This window comes from Netta rufina (assembly GCF_964035555.1).
Source record: "Netta rufina genome assembly, chromosome: 1".
Classification (NCBI taxonomy): Eukaryota; Metazoa; Chordata; class Aves; order Anseriformes; family Anatidae; genus Netta; species Netta rufina.
The window spans coordinates 196,513,032-196,533,560 of record NC_140123.1 but is presented as its reverse complement, the minus strand read 5'-3'; the positions used below and the strand labels follow the sequence as shown (position 1 = coordinate 196,533,560).

At 34.0% G+C, this 20,529-nt stretch overlaps 1 protein-coding gene across 1 annotated transcript in view; it reads left to right on the top strand.

Annotated features, from left to right (window-relative positions):
- CACNA2D1 (calcium voltage-gated channel auxiliary subunit alpha2delta 1) overlaps positions 1-20,529 on the top strand; it is a 408,933-nt gene that overhangs the window by 346,525 nt on the left and 41,879 nt on the right. The window contains exons 13-19 of the mRNA XM_084305950.1: positions 4,304-4,382; positions 6,341-6,390; positions 7,974-8,063; positions 11,085-11,153; positions 12,678-12,752; positions 15,105-15,179; positions 18,839-18,895. Coding sequence (XP_084162076.1) covers positions 4,304-4,382; positions 6,341-6,390; positions 7,974-8,063; positions 11,085-11,153; positions 12,678-12,752; positions 15,105-15,179; positions 18,839-18,895 — 495 coding nt within the window. The remainder of the gene's footprint in view (positions 1-4,303; positions 4,383-6,340; positions 6,391-7,973; positions 8,064-11,084; positions 11,154-12,677; positions 12,753-15,104; positions 15,180-18,838; positions 18,896-20,529) is intronic.

The following is a 20,529-nucleotide window of genomic DNA, read 5'->3' as shown; positions in this document are numbered from 1 at the left end:
GTAGCAGTCTAAACAGTAAGTGTTATTTCGTGCTAAGTTACCGCTTTGAATTAACTTCACTCTGGTTGTTTACACTTCTGTAGTACACATAACATGACACATCCAAAGGAAGAGTCTAATTTAATCTTGCTTTATTTTATTCCAATAGCAAAATGAAGAAATAAGATTGGAAAAAATGCAACTGAGATCTGTAAACAAAGTAGCCTATTTGTGGATAGTTTTTCAGTTGTTTTCCTCACAACTCTCTTGAGTGCCTTTATCCCCTCATCTGTAGCAGTCAGAATGCTTCTGTTCATCTTGATCTTTATACGCTTTTTCTGACAGAGAAAAGTGCAAAATAAAAAACAAAGTAATTATGTAATTAGGCCATATCATAGAATATCCCGAGTTGGAAGGGATCCACAAGGATCATTGAGTCCAACTCCTGGACTATATATTATTATATTATAATATATTATTATATAATATTTCCTTAATACAGTACTTCTTCCTCTATTTTCTGTACCATTATTTCTGTTGTCTACTGTTTTCTCTGATTAGGAGTTGGATTTATTTTTTTTTCTTTGATATCCTTCAAAGGATTGTGGGATAAGTCAGGACGCAAAGGCCTTCTTGAGCTCTCTCATTCCATGTTCTTCTCAAAGCAGGGTCAGGACTGAGATCAAACTGGGTTGCTCAGGGATTTATCTAGTCTAGTCTTGAAAACCTTGAAGGGTGCAGACTTTACAGCCTCTCTGGGCAGCCTTTGCCACTTGCTGTCTGTCTGTCCTTACCTCTTACATTCTAAACTTCTTAATTTTAATAAGAATATTGCTCTACTTTATAATGTAAATAAACAATAAAAAGAATGAGTGTGTGTGTTTTCTCCCTTAAGACTAGTTTCAGAGCATGCAGAATACAGATATTGAGCTACCTATTAACCAGCACATGGTATTATCCTGACAGAACTAACCTCTGGACTTTCACTTGGTAATGAAAATCAGGGCTCTTACATTTAAGAAGAGTTTCAAGACTGTATCTGACCTATCTGTCAGAGCAGGATAGGGCCCATCATTAGTTCTTCTCCATCATAAGGCTGAGAGTTTTCTAGAAGAACTTTATTTTCAGTAATCCCAACAAAAACCAGAAAGTATGACAGCTCTTTTTTTTTCTTTTTTTTTTTTTCTTTTTTTTTTCTTTTTTTTTCTTCCTGATTGTTCTATTGTTTTTCTATTATTTTGAAAGTTATGTTTCTATAGAAAGAGAACAAATGGATCTCCCTTGTAAGGAGGCAAGATTGTCTTTTCCCTAGGGAAAGGTTTGGGGGAAAGAAGGAGACATGGGCAAAAGGACCCAGGAGCCTGTAGTGTACGCAGAATCTGAGAGACTGCAGAGAAACACAAAGAAGAAATAATCAAGCCTCAGTGGTTATTTCAGATGGAAAAAAAAAAAACTTCTTGGGATCAAAGATACTTGGCTGTTTGCTTCAACTCAGAAATCCACTTAGTTGTTTGAAACCAAACTTGGATGGAAGGACAAGCAAAGGGAGAGGTGCTTATATCCATTGCTTCTGATCACATTGCACCAAGTTCTCATTCATAACTTTCCTACTAAAAGTAATTAAATCTGTCTTTTTTTTAGTTTAGAAACCTTTTGTCTTTTTTGGAGAGATGTCTACAAGGAAAAGGTATAGGCAGATTATCTCAGTTCTTTGGCTTACTCTGGGTCCTGTCACAGAAAGTATTAGCACAGAGCTTTTTTTTTTTTTTTTTTTTTTCTAAAATTGTCTTGTTTAATTTGACTTGCAGACTCATTTTTCCAGCTGGGCTGTCATTCTACTCAATTCCAGATGAGGCAATAGGAAAAAGAAAACTCTTTTGAATGTTCCACCCTCTTGCCAAACCAAGTAACAATTAAAAACTCCAATTTTCATTGCAGTTCTTTATCTGTGTTAATTATCCAAGGAACAGTAAATCAGATATATTGTCCTCTGCTTGTTGTCAATAATTTAAATTCTGAATTCTTTATAGATTAGTTGCAGATTTGACACGCTGCTTCTTTTCCCTAAATTACATATCATTTTGAAACTTCAGTCCAATGCAGTGTTTCATTTTTATATTTGAGATCAAATGCCAGACAGTAAAGTCTAATTGACTCGTGTTTTATACACACACAAGCAAACCCACATGACTCTTTCTTAATTAGTTACTTTTAATCCAAAAGAGACATCCAGGTCACTCGCCTATCTAACTAGTGGTCTTTAGTGGATTTTGTCTTTATTTCACCATGATTTTTAAGAATGTAATCTTAATTAAGTGTTTAGTAGACACTAAACTGGGAACAGTTGTGAGTCCAAAAGAAGAGCAGAAGACAGGGGCCATGTGAACTGAGATATACTGATAGAAAACAACATTGTGATATTTAGCTTGGAAAAAAATGGGTGGTAATTAAATAGAAGCAGAAAGGTCTATTAGAAGGGTTATACCTGGCAGTTTGTAAAAGAGGTGAAGAACAAATGGGGGATGGCAAATATAACTTGATTTTACAATGTGATACAGATAAAATAAAATAAAATAGTTGCAAATATATCAGTTGAAGTTATGTTCTCACTAGCAGAATGGTCATTTTCAAGGCAATGGAAGGTATTTTTCATCTGTTTCTATCCGGATGAACTATGAGAACAATATTTTAGCATCACATGTACAATAATTCCCATACCTGTCTGTGTAACTAAAACTCCAGTTGGCTTGAACAGTTACTGAGAAATGCCTCTGTAAAAGGGTGGTTTCATTAGAGCTTCAAATTTCGTCTGCATTTAAAAAATACATTTATATATGTCTGAGTAGTTGCTTTAGTTCGGCTAGAAGCAAAGGTTTTGTACAGATAAAGAAAATCAAAACATTGCTAATTAAAATGACACAAACCTTGGTTTGCCCTTCTTCCATATAGGGGTCATCTGTAATAAAGTTTTGCCAATTGCTAGCTGCTGACTGATGATTTGGAGCTATTCTTATATCTCTTGGTTAATGTGTAAGCTCTGATTGTGTCACACTGTTTTTGTTGCTTATTGGAAAATTAAGATTTATGTAGTAATAGCACATGCTAAATAAAGTGATGAAAAAATGTATAAATAACCACTTAAAAATGTAGCAACAATCAGAGAGTAGGTTACAAGGAGTATGTATAACTTCATATTGTGAATACTGTATTTAAAGAAAACATTACCATTTTACTCAGTTCCAGAGAAAGGAATTTGTATTCTGATTTCATATTGTGATCTGTGTTCTGTGGTAAAGTTAAAGGTCTATAAAGAAAGAGATGTCTATAACGAAAGAGATGTCTGAAAAGGAAAAAGCTACCTGGTACTTGAACAGTCCTTCAGATGGACATAGCAATAGTGATCAGCTTATTAAAACTGTTGGGAAAATATTTTTCTTAACTTTTCCAGAAAAGTTAATCTTCTGAGCAGTGTATTCATCTGGAAACCAAGACACAGTATTTGTAGTTTTTCTATGTGTCTTGTAGGATATTTAATCTGTGTACAGAAATAATGTTAGTTTTTGTTTGTGTGTTTGTTTGCTTGCTTTATTTTTTTCTCATTCAGATCAGACAATTTACATGGAAAATAATCTCAGCTGAAAACCCTGTATTCTGTCCAAAACTTGGACAACATTTTTTGTATTTCTCTGGAACTATGACTCCCCTGAGTTGCAGAGATAAATTGGGATTGCATTGGCTAAACAGAATGGAACTGAGCTTATAAAACACACAGCTTTAATGAATATCGGGAGTTTAAAATGAAATTTCAGGATCTAATCCTGACTCTTTCATTGCTGTTGAACTAATTTAGAGGTTTTACAAGAAAAAGACTAAAAGTTTAAGCAAAACAAAAATGCTGTTCTATGTTGCTTTGAATACTGCTACCCATGCATATGTTGGTTTTAATTAATTGGGATTTCTAACAGCAACTGATTCAATAAAACCTGAAGAGTTATTATTAATGCCTTAGAAAAATATAAATGAAATTCATATGGATTATGGACAGTAACCAGTGTAAGAGATTTAAAGCATGAAAGATGTATGAAAACATTCTTTACGAGTTCTACTTGGTGGGCACAAATATTTAATAGGAATATGTAAAATATCATAATGCATCTAATTATTTATCTATGTGAATCTATTGTATTGATATCAAATTGGAACTTCGCAGCTTTCTTCTTCTGTTCAAATTTTTCAAAAATCCAACTATCATTAACTTGAGAGTCACAGCTAAGTAATTACATATAGTTAAGTTATATTTGTTGCTGTTTTTTGATTTGGATAGGTCCGTGTGTTCACATTTTCTGTTGGTCAACATAATTATGATAAAGGACCTATACAGTGGATGGCCTGTGAAAATAAAGGTACTGTCTTTGAGACTGTTCTTTGCTAGAGCAATATCTTCAACATTTTTGAAAAAATACATTTTTTAGCTTTCTTGTATTTTTAATCAAAGTTACAAAAAGTTACTTGATGAAATAAATGCATATATACATGTATATAGATAATATGTTTACATGTTTGACTATTTAAAAGTATGTTGTAAGAAAAATGATACAGTAGTGCTTATAATAAAAATAAGATATTATGGATCAATTTTGAGCACTCTGTTGTAATAGACATTTATGAAAAAGATGGAATTGATGACAGATAAGAAAATTAAGCAAAGCTGTTTTATATTAAGGAGTTTGGACACAGGGATTTTTTGTTTGTTTGGTTGGCTGGTTAGGGTTCTTTTTGTTTTTTCTCCAGAACTTACAAGGGATCATCTGACTTGCATTAATTTTCCTATCTTTTTTTTTTTTTTTTTGGCTGAAAATTTCAGAATTATTCTTTTAATTTCTTAGCTTCTGAGTGCATCTTTTTATTTTTACACCAGTCTCTTTATGTAGAAAGAAACAAAAATAAAAAGGGTAAATGTAACAAAGTAAAATGCTTTCTTCTAGAATTTCTGCACAAAAAAAAAATGTGGAGAGAAGCATTTAGAAAGAGTGTGAGAAGGACCTCACAGTATAATTAGGGAATGAGAGACAAGAGGTAAATATAGATAAATAGAAAAAAGAGAAATTATCAAATAATATTTTTATATTTTAAATGGACCACCTTCCAAGCATGATTGAAAATGTGAAAGTATTTGTTTAAAAAAGCAATGAGAAGCAAGAGGTGAGAGACAGGCAGGAGACATTTCAGAGGGTCTTGAAAATGAAGACAGCCACGCAAAAAGAAGGGGTATAGGATAAACCAAAGGTATAAATGTAGAAAGAATAAAGTGTGAACAGCATGTGTATCATAACCTCAGCAATCCCTCTGTGTGCTGACTTAAGTTATGCAGAAGATAGTACAACTTAATGAAGAGCAAATTGTACTGTGCAGAAGACCAACATTTGATTTTGAGCAAGGATTTCTAAAGTATCTCTAAGTACTATGCAAATTATATTGTGCTAAAACAAACCAACTGGCTTACAGAATAACTGCCTATGTCATATTATCAAGGGAAAATGATCATAATCTTCTTTTCAAAAATGATACAATTCTTTGCACATCCAAAGAGGAAAACTTTTATAACTTGTCCTTAACTAAAACTCTTATCTTATTATCAAGTCGCACATTATTTAATGCAAAGTAAGTGTCTAGCCTCAGTACTCTGACGTCTCCAGTCCTGCTCCTTCACTACAATTTGACTTACAAACTCATACAGTCTGAAACTGGATTTCACATTCTGAGCTCAGGAGCTCAGTGTGCCTTTCTTTTCAGTCTTAATGATGCATATAGGCAGTATTTTTAATTCCAACAAATAAGTGATAATATCAATGATGAATAAAGACATTCCTGATATTTAGTTAGAAGAAATACCAGTTACAGTTTTTTGTTCTTTCCACAGATTGCCTTATATTTTTATGTTGTGAACTTCACTATTGCCACAGACTGTAGCTTTACTTGCATTCCTGTGTGCATTCAGCGTATTCACTGTTGCTATCACAGTGTATCAAAATGACTATTAAATATGCTGGCACATCAGAATAACTCAGAGTACAGGAATACAAATCCAGTACATTATCTCAGTTTTAGAGACAACAATAGACAGAAACACATGATACACTCTCACTACTTAAAAGTTACACTAGCTTGGCCTGTATTGCATGGTGACCCATCATGTGTGGCTGTGTGTTGCTGTGGCGTTGACAAAAAAAGGATTTCATCCATATATGATAGTTTCTATAAAATTGTAATTAGAAATTACAAGGAAAATTAAATTCCCTAAGGTGAGGTGGGTTAGAATTGTATTACAGTAAGGTAATGTTATTTTTGTTCTGAATTTTAGGTTATTATTATGAAATTCCATCCATTGGAGCCATAAGAATAAACACCCAGGTAAGCAAGTTTGCAAAGTGCAGGAACAGTTGTAACACAAAGCAGAGTAGTTTCTTTTCTAAAATATAAAGATACAATTCATTAAAAACAGAGGAAAAAAAAGGCTTTCATTTATATATGAAGTACTAATCTGTTAGAGTATTCTAATTTATTTTTTCCTTTTGTGTACTTACAGTGAGCCAATTTCTAATGCTATCCCTATTACCCTGGCCAGTTAGCCTGAAGTGACTTGCATGCACACTAGTCATGGTAGCATCCTCTAAAGCTGGCTGGCCATGTCCACAGAACCCTAATGTTTGAGGTGATCTACATGTATATCCTGAAGACGTTTTCTGCACAAGGGCTATATTTTGGGCTCAGTTTTCTTCCTGTCCTTAACATGGTCCCTCTTTGATCCTGAGACATGATAGCAATTTTTATAATGGCCTGTAAAAATAGCATTTTCTCATAGCTTGTCAATAAGACTCTGCTTCATGCAAGACTTAACAGCATGACCCTACAAGTTTGAATCATTTGGAGAAAGCCATGGAACTGTGTGAAGGCATAAACCTGCTAATGTGTCTGAACTCAGCTGGGCTGATGCAGTGGCCTGATACAATCCTGCTTATTCAAGAGGTTCCTGGATTGGTCCAACCAGTCGTAGCATTTACTCTTCAAAATTCAGGAACAATTTAGGAGACATGAGTGTACATAACTAAGGGCACAGGACCCTGGAATTATATGATATGATCCAAATTGTCAGTGTAGATGAATGGATATTCATTTCTGTTGGCTGAAAGTTCATGTATTCATATGTCCAGAAAAGCAAAGAATTATCATAGCAGTTCTCCATCCTTCCAAGGCCAGGCATGACTTTTTTTGGAAAAAAAAAAAAAAAAAAAAGTCATTTTTTGGCTTGAATTAGAGTCCTTTGATGCTGTTAAACACTTCCGGATAGGGTGTGGCAAGAAATATTCCTAATATGTTAAGACAAATTGGAAAGGTTGAAGACTGAAACGAGTTTGATGGCATTCGTTTCCAAATCAGACCAGAAGTCTTATATCTCATAAGATCACCAACTCTATCTGCACTCCAGAACTAAAGGAATGTAGGGACTATGCAGGTTTAAAAATCTAAAAGTTTTGTTGCAATAGAGTTATGCAAGTTCTTGGTGTAGGACCCAGCTGTTACCACTCTCTTCATGGCCCACTGTCTCTTCTGGGCTGAAGGCTCTGTGACTTATAATTTCATTATAGCATTAGCAATTGATTTTTGAACAGAAATAATTTTAAATTTCACTTCATAGAAAGACAGCAGTGGATAAGGATCTGTAAGGTCCATGTGAATGAGTGACACTCAAATACAGGAATTGAATTAACAGTAGATACTGTAAACTGAAGACTGAATAGTTGGGTAGTAAATCATAAATAAAAATCAAAAATCAAAAATCAAATTCTCATAGTAGTGGTAAATTTTGACTTTTTAAAATCTTTATTTTTTTTTTTCATAGCTTTTCTTTTGATAGTGTTATTTGTTTTTCATTGCTGTTTCTGTACTTGGATCAAATAACTACCTTCTGATGAGTTTACTACACTTTTTGGCAGGAATATCTGGATGTTTTGGGAAGACCGATGGTTTTAGCTGGAGAGAAAGCCAAACAGGTCCAATGGACAAATGTCTATCTGGATGCTCTGGTATGACTGTTATTTATCTCTAGTAAAGTAAGATCTTGATCTATTCAGAAGAAAGACATGGCAAATCAGTAAATATAGGGCTCCATTTTTCACAGTCCCAATTTTCTCAGACTCAGTGTTCTATAGTTTGAAACATAATATTCTTGCATTTCCAGCATCTGAACTCTTCAATAGAGCAATTTTCCAAACAGCTCATGCTAGTCTTTGGATCTGGATTCTCATGACTGACCTCAACTTTAACAGAGAAAAACAATTAATCCTAATCACAGATCCTTAAGCATAGGTCATGGCTGTCCTCAAATTAACGAAAGAAAAGAAGAAGCAAAATTTTTCCTGTGTTGTACCTGTACAGCACTAGAGATCATTGATTATGTTACTGGTGTGTTGTTCTTGCTCTTTTATTATTATTATTAATATTATTTTCTTTTTCTAAGAATTCCATACAGAATGAAACCTGTCAGTTTTACTGGGTATTTGTACAAATTTTGACCTTGGATTTTTAAAGCACTATAGTTAGTGTAATTACTTGCTTGCTCAAGGTAATGATTTCTTTAATTGGGCAGTGTATATAATGGGGAAATAAACAAAAAGATATATGAAGTGCTTTCCTTACTGCTAAATTTATCATTTTGGTCTTGTAAAACAAACATATTCAGGAAACTACAAACTGCAATGTATTATTAGCAGCAATCCAATCTGTTGCTCTAGATAACCTTCTTCTGAGTAACTCCAACTAGGCAAAAATTACTGTAAAATGGTCATCTGGAATCATGTATTTATCCAAGTTCACATAGTCATTTAATGTCATGTTAAAGTCCACTTCCTCCTGTCCTTCAGCATTATTGTAAAGTTTTTATCAGCACATCATAGAACCAAGCGTGACACTGAGGAACCCATTTTTCTTTGGAATTTCAATGGCCAGAAGTTCATTAACCATGTTTTCTTGGTTACTGTTGAGGTACTTACTGGAAACATAAAGGATGTTATGACCAAAGTTCATACGTCTGTACACATCCTGTTGTAAAGTCACGGCTAAATTTGTAACTGGGGATAGAAAGAGATCTGTTTAATGAAGAGTGATACCTGCAGACATCTGTCATATTGTTGTATGCTTTCAGTGTGTTCATTCAGCCTTTCCTTCAAGCTTTTCTGCATGTGTGTGTTTTCCAAGTGTCTTTGTATATATATAATTATACGTACATAATTATGTACAAAAAAAATGTGTATTTGCATATGCATGTATATATAAAAAGTAGGACGTCTTAGTAATATATTTATTAGATGAAGACCAACCCATGCTAAACTGTTGAGGTAAAGGTTGAAATCTGTGGACTTTCTCATCACAGATGAGGGCACAGGTGTGTCTAATCCACTCTGTTTTGTTCCCCCCTCCCAGTGGTTGGTGTTAACTGAAACTGATTTGTAACACTGGTTCTTTATCTTAAGTTCCCTAAAGCAAGCTCCTGTAGGCCTTGTCCTTCTTGTACCTCATCACTTTGTCCTATTGTTTTTCTCTTACTGTGTCAGAAGAGTTGATTCCAGCAGCATTTTTGGGGGCAAAGGTCACATGTGAATTCAGCTTGTTGGAGTGGTACACTTTTTGAAAATACTATTGTAAGGTTTAAATTCAAATCATGAAGTCCTAAAGAGGTACTCTAACTTGAGGCTGTCTTTCAAGACTGTCTCTAATAATTTGATGCATTGTGGCAATTTGGACATCTTTTCTCACCCTTCTGTGTCTGCGATACTTTTGCTCTGGCCTTACTTTCTGCAAGACAATCCCAGAATTTTCAGATGCTTTTATATTTTCCAGTTATTCACAATTTATTCACAGTCATTGTCCTCTCTTATTGAACACTGGGAGAATGGGGGAGGGTGTTTCCCTCCCCCATATGTACCTCCCCTGTTTTATTATTTATCTCTTCAATGGTCCTACTAAAGAATATCCCCATATCTTTTCCTCTAATTCATCTCCAGTTCTCCTTCTCTTACTCTCTGAAAAAGTCTACTTCTTTTCACCTTGCTTGTTGTAACTTTACTAACCCCAGTCTCATCACCTTTCAGTTTGATACAGAAAATTAAGTTCATGAAAGATGCGTTACATTTCAAAAAAATTCTAGTAGATAAAGGGAGAGTTGATTTCATCAAAGTGAGTTAATAAAGTATTCTAGCTTATTTTATTCTAATGAAGTAAAGAGAGGTCATGACTCCTCACTAAAGATACACAGAAGAAGGAACTATCAGAGAAAGAAAATAAAATTTGAAATAAAAAATAAACAGTACAAATATGTTAGAAACCTACCTGTGAACAATTTAGGATGGAAAACCAATCCTTTCTCATTATCTAAATGTATGATTTTCTGAATCCTATATTTGTTATGGATTGTGACTGTTAAAGGAAAAGCAAATTTCTTATATCTTCCCAAATAAGTTCAAATTCTTTGCCTCAGTACCGGAAGAGACTATGTGATTTTGTAGAACTGATGAGGTTAATTGCAAGAGTTTGGAAAGTAGTGATGATATGAAAACTTGATATGATGATATCATTTCATATCATGATGATATGAAATCCACCATTACCTGGTAGATTTTTCTATGTTTTTGCTTGACAGTATTTGTTGACTACCTATTAACTATCTTTTAGTTTGGTCTGGCTTTTTTACTTTTCCTTTTTTCTACTATCCAACGATATTAGTATAGTGAGAACTGTAGCTATTAACTCATTTTCATAACATTTAGGTTTTATTAAACTATTACATCCCAAGTTGTTGCACACCATCTATTTTAAAAAGCAACGTATTATTTTCATTCATACATGTTCACAAAAAAAATGCAATTTCAACTTCCTATGGATAAAATCAATGAAGTGTAGCTACCATTCTTTTTTCAAACTTAAAGTCAAGATTCTAATCTAGAATTTAGCTACTGTAATCCGTGGATTTTTCTAATATATTATAGCTCAATATTTGTTATTTAATTAAAAAGTTTTTTTTATCCCATCTTGATGTGATTGTTTCCTAGGAGCTGGGCCTTGTGATTACAGGAACTCTGCCTGTCTTCAATCTAACAAAGGAACAAAATGGGAAAATAGTAAGCTTTTTCTTCAAGTAAAACAAACGTATTTCAGTTATTTGAATTAAATTTAATGCTTAAATACAGTGAAAAAAAAAATGTGTATTTCCACAAAACTTTCTACAGTTTAATTGTCTTCTACATCAGAAACTAATGTGTCATCTAGTTGCCTGATAACCTCCTGGAAACAAGAAAACGTAGATGACCCTTTTTGTAGTTCTAAGTTTCAGGGTATGACATTCCTTGATCTATCTCCGTGACCTGATGGCAGTGAAAATGAGCTGAGGGCTCAGTAAATGGGAAAATAGAAGAAGATATAATTTAGGCCTTGCCAGAAAGGAAGCCCAGATAATTTATAACTTATCAGTGAAGCTATGACATTTCAGGGTAAAAGACAAAGATGTAGAGACTTTAAATAAACTGGTTGTAATGATAATACAAAATAGCACTGTGTATGCATATTAAAATCTAAGTATTAAATACATTTCCCTACTTCTATTACTGTCTGATAAGGAATCAGTTTATGTCCTCTTTCCAAAATCAGAATGTTGCTTTTTAAATATCAGATTTAGATTATGCTTTACGGTACATGGTAAAATACTACACCTTTGATATGATACTTATGTTCATTCAGATCAGAATATATAGAGGTTTAGCCAATATATTCTTTTGTTTAGATTCTCTGAGTTTATATATTCTGTTTAGATATTCTGAAGGAAAAAATACAAATTTGATCACTACCATTTCTTTTATTTATTTTCAGAATAGCACTCTTAGTTTCCAATTAAAAACAAACAAACAAAAAGTTTTCATGGTCTAATCTATAGGATAATGCCTGGAATTCACTCTAATTGAAGTCTAAGTCTAATCGCAAAGCTAAAGAGTAACAATTATCAAAAGATGTCTTTCTGAGAAGTAAAACAGCCTTGGTCTTGTACAGAAGACCTGGAACTAGAGGGAAAAAAAAAAAGAAAAAAAAAAAAGGAAAAAAAAAAACAACATATCTCATTGTCTTATGTCTCTACTTGAATGCTAGGAGACAGACAGCAAAATACATCTCTGACACATATTTCAAATTTAAATAAAAAGAATGAACAAGTTACAAGTTACAAGTGAAGTAAATGTATAAGCAGAGTCCTTGATTTCAAATGATTGTCACTTATTTGATTTTGGTTTTATTTATCATTGTACCATAGCCAAAAGAGGTTAATTGTCAACCTGAGGATGTATTAGTAGCTCTATATAGTTTATACCAGTTTGACAAAGAGCATCTTTCACCTCTTTTGTTCTTGCATTTATTGTTTGTTCATTCAGAAAAGCATCTGTATTCATCTTCATAAACCATTTTCCAATTCTATACTAACTTTTGAGTATTATTTTGAATCACTTTTATTATTATTTGAAGTATTTAAAATAGGCACATAAGTGAATAAGCAACTTTTCAAGTAGTATGGTTAAATGAGAGATGAAGGCAAAATTAAAATTCAATGTCTTGCATTGCAAATATGTCAAGCATACTCTAACATTTTGGAATCTTACCAGAATCAGCTGATTCTTGGAGTAATGGGGGTTGATGTCTCTCTGGAGGACATAAAAAAACTGACACCCCGCTTTACGGTGAGTTGCTTGTGTTGGTGGTTTTTACAATGTACAATTTATGTATAATTTCTTTGTGTGCTCTTTCATAAGTCATACAGCAATGACTGGATGTGAGTCAAAATACCAGCAGGGTTCTTTTCATATATTCTTTTGCATTGTTGTAGATTTTCTGACAGTTTTCTCTCCAGTTGTTTCTTTGCTTCTGTATGAATTGTCCATCAGTATGCATCCACAAAAGCTAAGTTTTACATCAGGTGGCATATTCCAATTACTTATTATTTTGTAGCCTTAGGCTGCTGTCCAGTCAAGTGTTTGGTTCTTATCACAGTGCAAAATGAACAATTACTAAAGGTAGTAATAATACCTAGTAGCATTTATATAGGACCGTTCTTTATAGAAAAATTCTTAAATATATATATCTGTACACTACCCAGTATGACTGATTTATATATTTAGACATCTAGTTAGGGAATTTCCAAGAAAATGACCAGTACTGTTGAAAACAACATCTTGGGAAGTAAAGGGACATCATGAATTTCACCAAAGGCAAATACAGAGTCCTCAGTCTAGGATGCAATAATCCCATGCCACAGTACAAGCTGCGTACCGATTGCCTGAAAAGGCATGTCCGCCTTTATAATGGAGGACAAGCTGAACATAAACCAGCGATGTGTCCTTACAGTAAAAAAGGTCATCTGTGTAGTAAATATCTTCATAATCCCTCATCAGGAGTACTGTGTCTGAGTTTGATTTCCCCAGTACAAGAAATACATTCAGATGCTGGGCAGGGTCCAATGCAGAGCCACTAAGCTAGTCAGAGGGCTGGAGTACATGGCATATGAGGAGATGGGTTTGTTCATTCTGAAGAAGAAAAAAACAAGTGGGGATCTAATTTTTCATTCTCACGTACCTAATTGGAGTTGTAGAGAAGATCATAGAATTATAGAATCGTTTGGGTTAGAAGGGACCTTTAAAGATCACTTAGTCCAACCTCCCTTGTCATAAGCAGTGACATCTTTAGATCAGGCTGCCCAAAGCCCCATCCAGCTTGGACTTCCGGAGGTGGGGCATCCAACAGTGCCTCACCATCCCCATACTGAAGAAATTATTCTTGATATCTAATCTCAATCTACCCTGTTTCAGTTTAAAACTATTACCCCTTGTCCTACTACTACATGTCTGTTTTTCTTATTAGCCTGTTTTAAGCATCTAAAGGCTGCAGTGAAGTCTCCCCAGAGCTTTCTGTTCTCCAGGCTGAACAATCCCAGCTTTCTCATCCTTTCTTCAAAGGAGAGGTGTTCCAGCCCTTTTAAAATTTTTGTGGCCCTCCCCTGGACCCACTCCAATAGGTCTGTGTCTTTCTTGTGGTGTGGGCCCCAGAGCTGAACACGGGGTCCAGATGGGTTCTCACAAGAGCAAAGCAGAGTGGGAGAAACCCCTCCCTTGGTCTGCTGGCCACACTTTTGATGAAGCCCAGGATACAGTTGTCTTTCTGGGCTGCAAGCATTCGCTGATGTTCAATTTTTCATCCACCAGTAACCCTAAGTCCTTCTCTGCAGGGTTTCTCATGATCTATTCATCCCTCTTTACTGATGTTTGGGATTGGCCTTAGCCAGGTGCAGCACCTTGTACTTGTCCTTGTTGAACTTCATGAAGTTCATGTGGGCCCACTTCTTAAGTCTGTCAAGGTTCCTCTGGATGGCATCACTTCCTTCTATTGTGTCAGCTGCATCACTCAACTTGCTATCATCCACATGCTTGCTGTGGTTTTACCTGTTCTGTCTGTCATTAATAAAGATATTAAACAGTAGTGGTCCCAATATATACCACTGAGGGACAACACTCATCACTGATCTCTGGCTGGTCACTGAACCATTGAATGCAACTCTCTGGATGGACCTAGATTGACCCAGACTTTTCTTGGAGGTTTATAGCAAAAGAAAAGAGTCAATCATTGTAATTGTGTGAGGAGAACTTCCGGCTAGAAATAAGGAAAAACAATTACTGTGAGGGAGGTTAAACATGAGCAGGTTGCCTGCAGAGGTTGTGGAACCTCCATGCTTGGAGGTACTCAAAGACCTTCTGCAAACATGTCTAAGCTTGAATTAGGGTCTTGTTTTTAATTTATCTCTGCTTTTAGTGGAGGGTTGGACCAGGTGACCTCCAGAGGTTCTATAAGCCCAAACTATTCTGTCAAGTTCACGCGTCTAAAAGAGCAAACATTCAAAAATTTTCTTATTGAGATTAATATCTCACATATTTCATGATGCCTGAGGCAAAGTATTTTACTAAATGTGGCCATTGTTTTAAAACCACTGATTAATTCTATTACTTAAAGCTTTAATGCTACACTTTACTTCTTTCTTTCAGCTTTGTCCAAATGGATATTATTTTGCAATTGATCCTAATGGGTATGTGCTACTTCATCCAAATCTTCAACCAAAGGTATGAAAAGCCTTCTAATATAGTTCTTTGTAGTATGGGAACATTGTCAAAAACATAACATAACAGAAATATATAAGGTCTTTCTAAAGTTCAAGAGAACAATAGTAAAGAATTCTCCATTGTGGGATGTCAGGAAAATCCACAGTGTGTGTATGGCTTCATGTAAATCCATTTTCGTTTTAGACTAATATTGGCTTCTGCTGAATTTGGTTATAAATAAAATAAGAAAAGTAGATGTATATTTTACACATGCATTTATAGGTGTGAAATAAGTGTTGTGATGCTTTCTCATTTCAGAATTTGAAACTTTCATACTTGAAAAATCACAGAAAACAGGGACTAGTACACACTTTTTTTTTACTTTTTTACTTTTTTTTTTTTTTTTCAGTGGTGATGGTGGTCATTTCTTTTGCTTAGTTTCTGTTTACCAGAGCTGAAACAAACCTCTGATGCAGAGTTGGGGCGGATCTAGAAAATCACTCTTTCCCAGAATGGTAGATTTTACTTCAACTTGAGAAAGGTCTTTCAGACACAGAATATTTATCTAAATCTAATTAGGACACATTTTTCCTCAAAGTTCAGTAAAGTTTAAGACCAAGGTTTTAGTCTGGCTTCTTATCAGTGTAGTTCTGACCCTGCAAGGTCTGCTACATTAAATGTATCTCCTTATAGAAGTCACCTGGCTTTGATAAGGTATTTCAAGGTGAATGGCTGATTATTTTTTATTTTTTTTTTTAATTTTTATTCAGAAATCAGAACTTCAAACTCTATTTTAGTGAAGGGTTTCTCCATGTCAACAAATCTTTTGTTTAATGGAATATTTCAAAATGCTTTAAACATACTTTTTTAGAAACATACTTTTGGCAAATTTTGTTCACAGTGCACAAATGCACCATTCTATAACAGGCAAAATTAAAACTGAATTAATAAAAATAAATAAATAAATAATCTCCAGGTTGATAGAATAATGTACAGATAACAGTTCAGAAATTATTGCAAATCACTGCAGATCAAAGAGCACATCCATGTAGTTTAGCTGTCAATATTAACGTTTCTTATTTAGATGATTTGAGTAATATATGGGCACGATAAAAGCAAGAACTTAATACACAAGCAAATAAGGCTAGTATGGCTTTTAAACTTCAGTGGCACCCTACTCACATATATCATTTATTTCTTAGCACTTAGTACACTTAAGAGAAACTTCTTAAGTAATTAAAGCCTGTACTTGCTGCCTTTAGGCATGGAAATACTGTGTTTAGTAAATTGGATGCATATTCATCACTTTATTCCTCCTAGCCATGTTCCTGTGGCAGAGTAGCAGCAACTCTTTGACCTGTGCAACTGTCTTCTCTCGATTATTCACCAGAGTCCTACAATAGCTACAAGAGGGATTTTTCAGTACTCCAGCATATTTAACTGTCAAAGGCAGGGAAATAAATGATCTACATATTTTAGTAATTCATTTAATTTTCAAGATGAGGGAATTTGCATTGTGAATATGTGAATTAATTTCCTGAAGCAATAAAAATGTTTGAAATCTTTTGCCAAGTGTGTAGCAAAAGAAATGTATGCTTTTTGAGAAGAGAAGGAATAACTCAGTCTTAAGTATTGATGGAATATCCTTGTTAATTTATTTTGAAAGTATACTTTTAAAAAGAAAAACAAGAAGAAAAAGGAGGGTTTTGTATTTTTTTATAGGTTTTCTCAATTTGTGAGCACTTCAATTTCAATATATATACATTTGGTTTTCATAACGTGTTAAAAACTGAAAGTTTTGATTTGATGATTATGCTTGGGGAAATATTCTGAGACAAATAATTGTATCATTATTTAGAATCTTTTCTTCAGTAGAGATAATTAGAAATTCAGATGCTGGCAGGTGGTTTACTTTTTCCTTATATGCAAATTATACTAGCATTTTGTTAACAGAAGGAATATAAAATGAAGCAATGTAGCATTCTCATTTAGGCACCATTTTGTGTGAAACTAGTAGATACGGATTCTGTTCATCTCGTATGTGCAATTATTCTGCAGTGTAAACTAAAGAACTTTTGTTAGAGAATGTTTTTTTAAACACTAAAGAACTTTTGTTAGAGAATGAAAAATTCATCTCTTCCCAACAAAATCTGGGCAGATTGAGACAGATTATTAGGAAACTAATTATCATAATTTCTCTGCATAGATTTTTTTACTTAAAGGATATAGAAGTCTGGAGCTGCTTACAAGTACTGCTCAAATGTTTGATTTACAGTATGTTAAAAAAAAAGGATATTTTATATGTGATGTGTTTTATGTCATAGAATAATATCAAAATGTAATATTAAGCCTGTGCATTATTATTGTTATTATTGTTATTAACAGTTACACAGACTAGACTTTTTCACTCCCAGTTTGTTTGGGGTAGTGCATGCTATACAGACTGAAACAAGAACTACGTTTTAAAACTAAGGTACACTCCAAAGACGGATGTATTTAGAACTCATGGACTTCCTTTAACATGTCATATTAATTTTAGTTGAACATCCTGGTAGCCGTTAATATGTTAACTAACAACATCTTAACCCTCTTTGACAGCAGTTTTTCTGTAGATGTAAACTAAAACATAACTACGTATTTACCTTTGAAGAGGTGAGGGTGTGTTAAACTTCCAGTAGTGCCTTCTTCTCAATGTCTTTCCTTCTGAAAATCTGTTACCTGAAATCAAAACTGGTTCAACACAATGAATATTTTGAGAAAGTCTTGCAGCATCATATCACAAAAAATAATTATAATAATTAAAAAAATCCTTAGAAACTCTGAACTTGTGAAGTTGTTTGTACAAACGACAAAATTCTTAAAAAGGCAGATTCAAAAGCAGGTTAAAAACTTTTCCATTATGTTTATTTTTGTGCATGTAAACTATGTCAAAGCATAACATTGGAAACATTTTTAAACATTCATTTTAATATGGTTTTAAATTATTTTTTTTTTCAATTTTCTGTAATTAGTTATATTACATTTTTAAGCAAATACTTATTTTTACATTTTTTCTTCTCATGTGTGTATTTTCACATTCTTCTGGGAAAAAAACAGGTACCTGTCCCACCAAATAAGTATAGTCACTAGACTGAGTAGTTAGTTTGCATTAAGCATGTGTTAACAAGATCAGTCTTAATTAGATAAGATTTGAAAATAGTGAGTAATTCAGTTTTTGATATTCATTCTAAGTATTAGCATCCTATTCTTCACTTTTCTTATGGTTCTTATGGTTTTATAATTGTAATTATAAAACTCCACGTGCTTTCAGTAGGGTTTGGTATTGACCTTATGGTTTATATTTTGAAAGAAATGTAGGGGAAGATAGAGGGTTAAGAGCAGAGAGAACAGTAAACAAAAGGTGAAACTCTTATTCCACATTTTAATTCTGGCTGAGTACCTTGGGAAGGAGAGATCTCTGTTAATATTGTTTAACATATGTTTATATTTCGTTTCCTGTTACAAAACCTGTGTGTAACTCTGATAGAGAGCTTGGAACTCCTGGGCAGAATGAGGGCTAGTCCCTGGGTCCAGTATATATGCACTAGAAAATAGAGATGTGTAGGGAAGATTTCACTTCTATAAGCAGGCTGTTTACTAATAGTGTAAAAATATAAATTACTGCTTTTTTATTACTTCAGCATATTGGTGTGGGCATACCAAAAGTTAATTTGAGAAAAAGGAGACCCAATGTACAGGTAACTTTGGATGGAGGTGATTAGTGCATTAGAGTGCATAGACCTGGAAATAAATGTTAGAAAGTTTCTGTCCTGCTTGCTAGGAAAAATCTAACTAAAGTGTTTACTTTGACAAACAGCTTCCAAAGCATGAAGCCTGCATCCTTTCTTGTTTAAATAATAAAAAAACATGTTATTGGCTGTAGTGAAGGGTGTTCCATTAAATTATGGTGCTTTACTAATAGGTGCTAATTAGAGCTGTGTTGTAAAAATTATTCTTCAGATTTTGAAATAAATTTGAAGACTGGGAAAAAAAAAAAAAAAAAAAGAGAGACTACTTGTGCTGGCTTTGCTTGCATAAACCATAAGTCAAGAGAATGACTTATGACTTTATTGCCAAGATTAATTGTGCAGTATATGCTGTATAACCGAATTTTAATAAGATGGTCAGGGTTTGTTTGTTTGTTTTTCCACATAAGTCAGAGCAGGACATGATATCTATCATGTCAGAGCAGGAAATAATATCTATTATTTATGTAAGGTTTATCAGATTAGTAAATCCAAATGCAGAAGATTAACTGTAATTAAACCAAACAGTGAAAGGGAAATTTAGTTACATTTATGTAATTCAAGAACAGAAAACACCTAATGAAAACTTAAAAAAAAAAAAAAAAAAAAAAAAAAGGAATTAAAGGAATAGATTAACTACGTAACAAGAAAATAACAAAATTAGACGCAGTATATCCTGATAACATTTTAAACATGGGAATATATCATGCAAAACTAATTGCTTGCATAGCAACAACAGTAAAATCACGGTTTAAAGTCCTCATCTATTTTAAGTCAGTGATTTCACCAAGTCTCAAATGACTGTTCTTATACATCTAGAAGACCTTGGGCTAAATTTTTTTGTATGTGCTGGAGAAATCAGCACTGGCACACACCAAATCTCAATTTTCAGAGCGCAGCTGGTTCTTCAGTGAATTGAGGTGTAATTTTGCTGTGGCTGGGTTCTCCTAGCTGTGCCATCTGCTCAGGAAAAGCATTGGGCTCCCACCCATGTTGCAAGCTGCTCTTTGGACTTCCCCTAGGGCCCAGGATTTTTCTGCCTTCTTATGTGGGCCGTTAGTTGTAAAGCCTAACAGCCCACATCTTCATCAGTACCCCAGGTATAAACAGGAAATAGGTTCCTGCAACTCACACCAAGGAAAGCCGTCCACATAATTTGTGAGAATACTGACCTCCCAAATGCACACATTAATTTTCTTATGTTGCTGCACCAGTTCTTTCTTTCTTTGTTTCCTTCTTGATTTGTCATTGAAGTAATAGATCTTAGCCTTTATTTTTCATGCTGAAAATGGATTGCATTTCCCTTCATTTGCATGCTTCATTGCTAGTGATTTACTTCTGTTTTGTTTTATTAAGTTGTGCTGGTGAATGTAGTGGTGTTGTGCTTATTCTAGTCATGTTGCGTGCATGACTGAATAAAGAGAAGAGCAAACTGAACATTAAGTTTGTTTCTTCGTGGCTTGGAATAAACCCTACAAAATGGCAACCTAGGAAGTGAAAATTATGGAGCCCAAATACTGGTAAATACACACTCTTTGGGAAAAAAAGACATAGTGGGTAACAAACAATCTTTAAAGTAGTGGGCT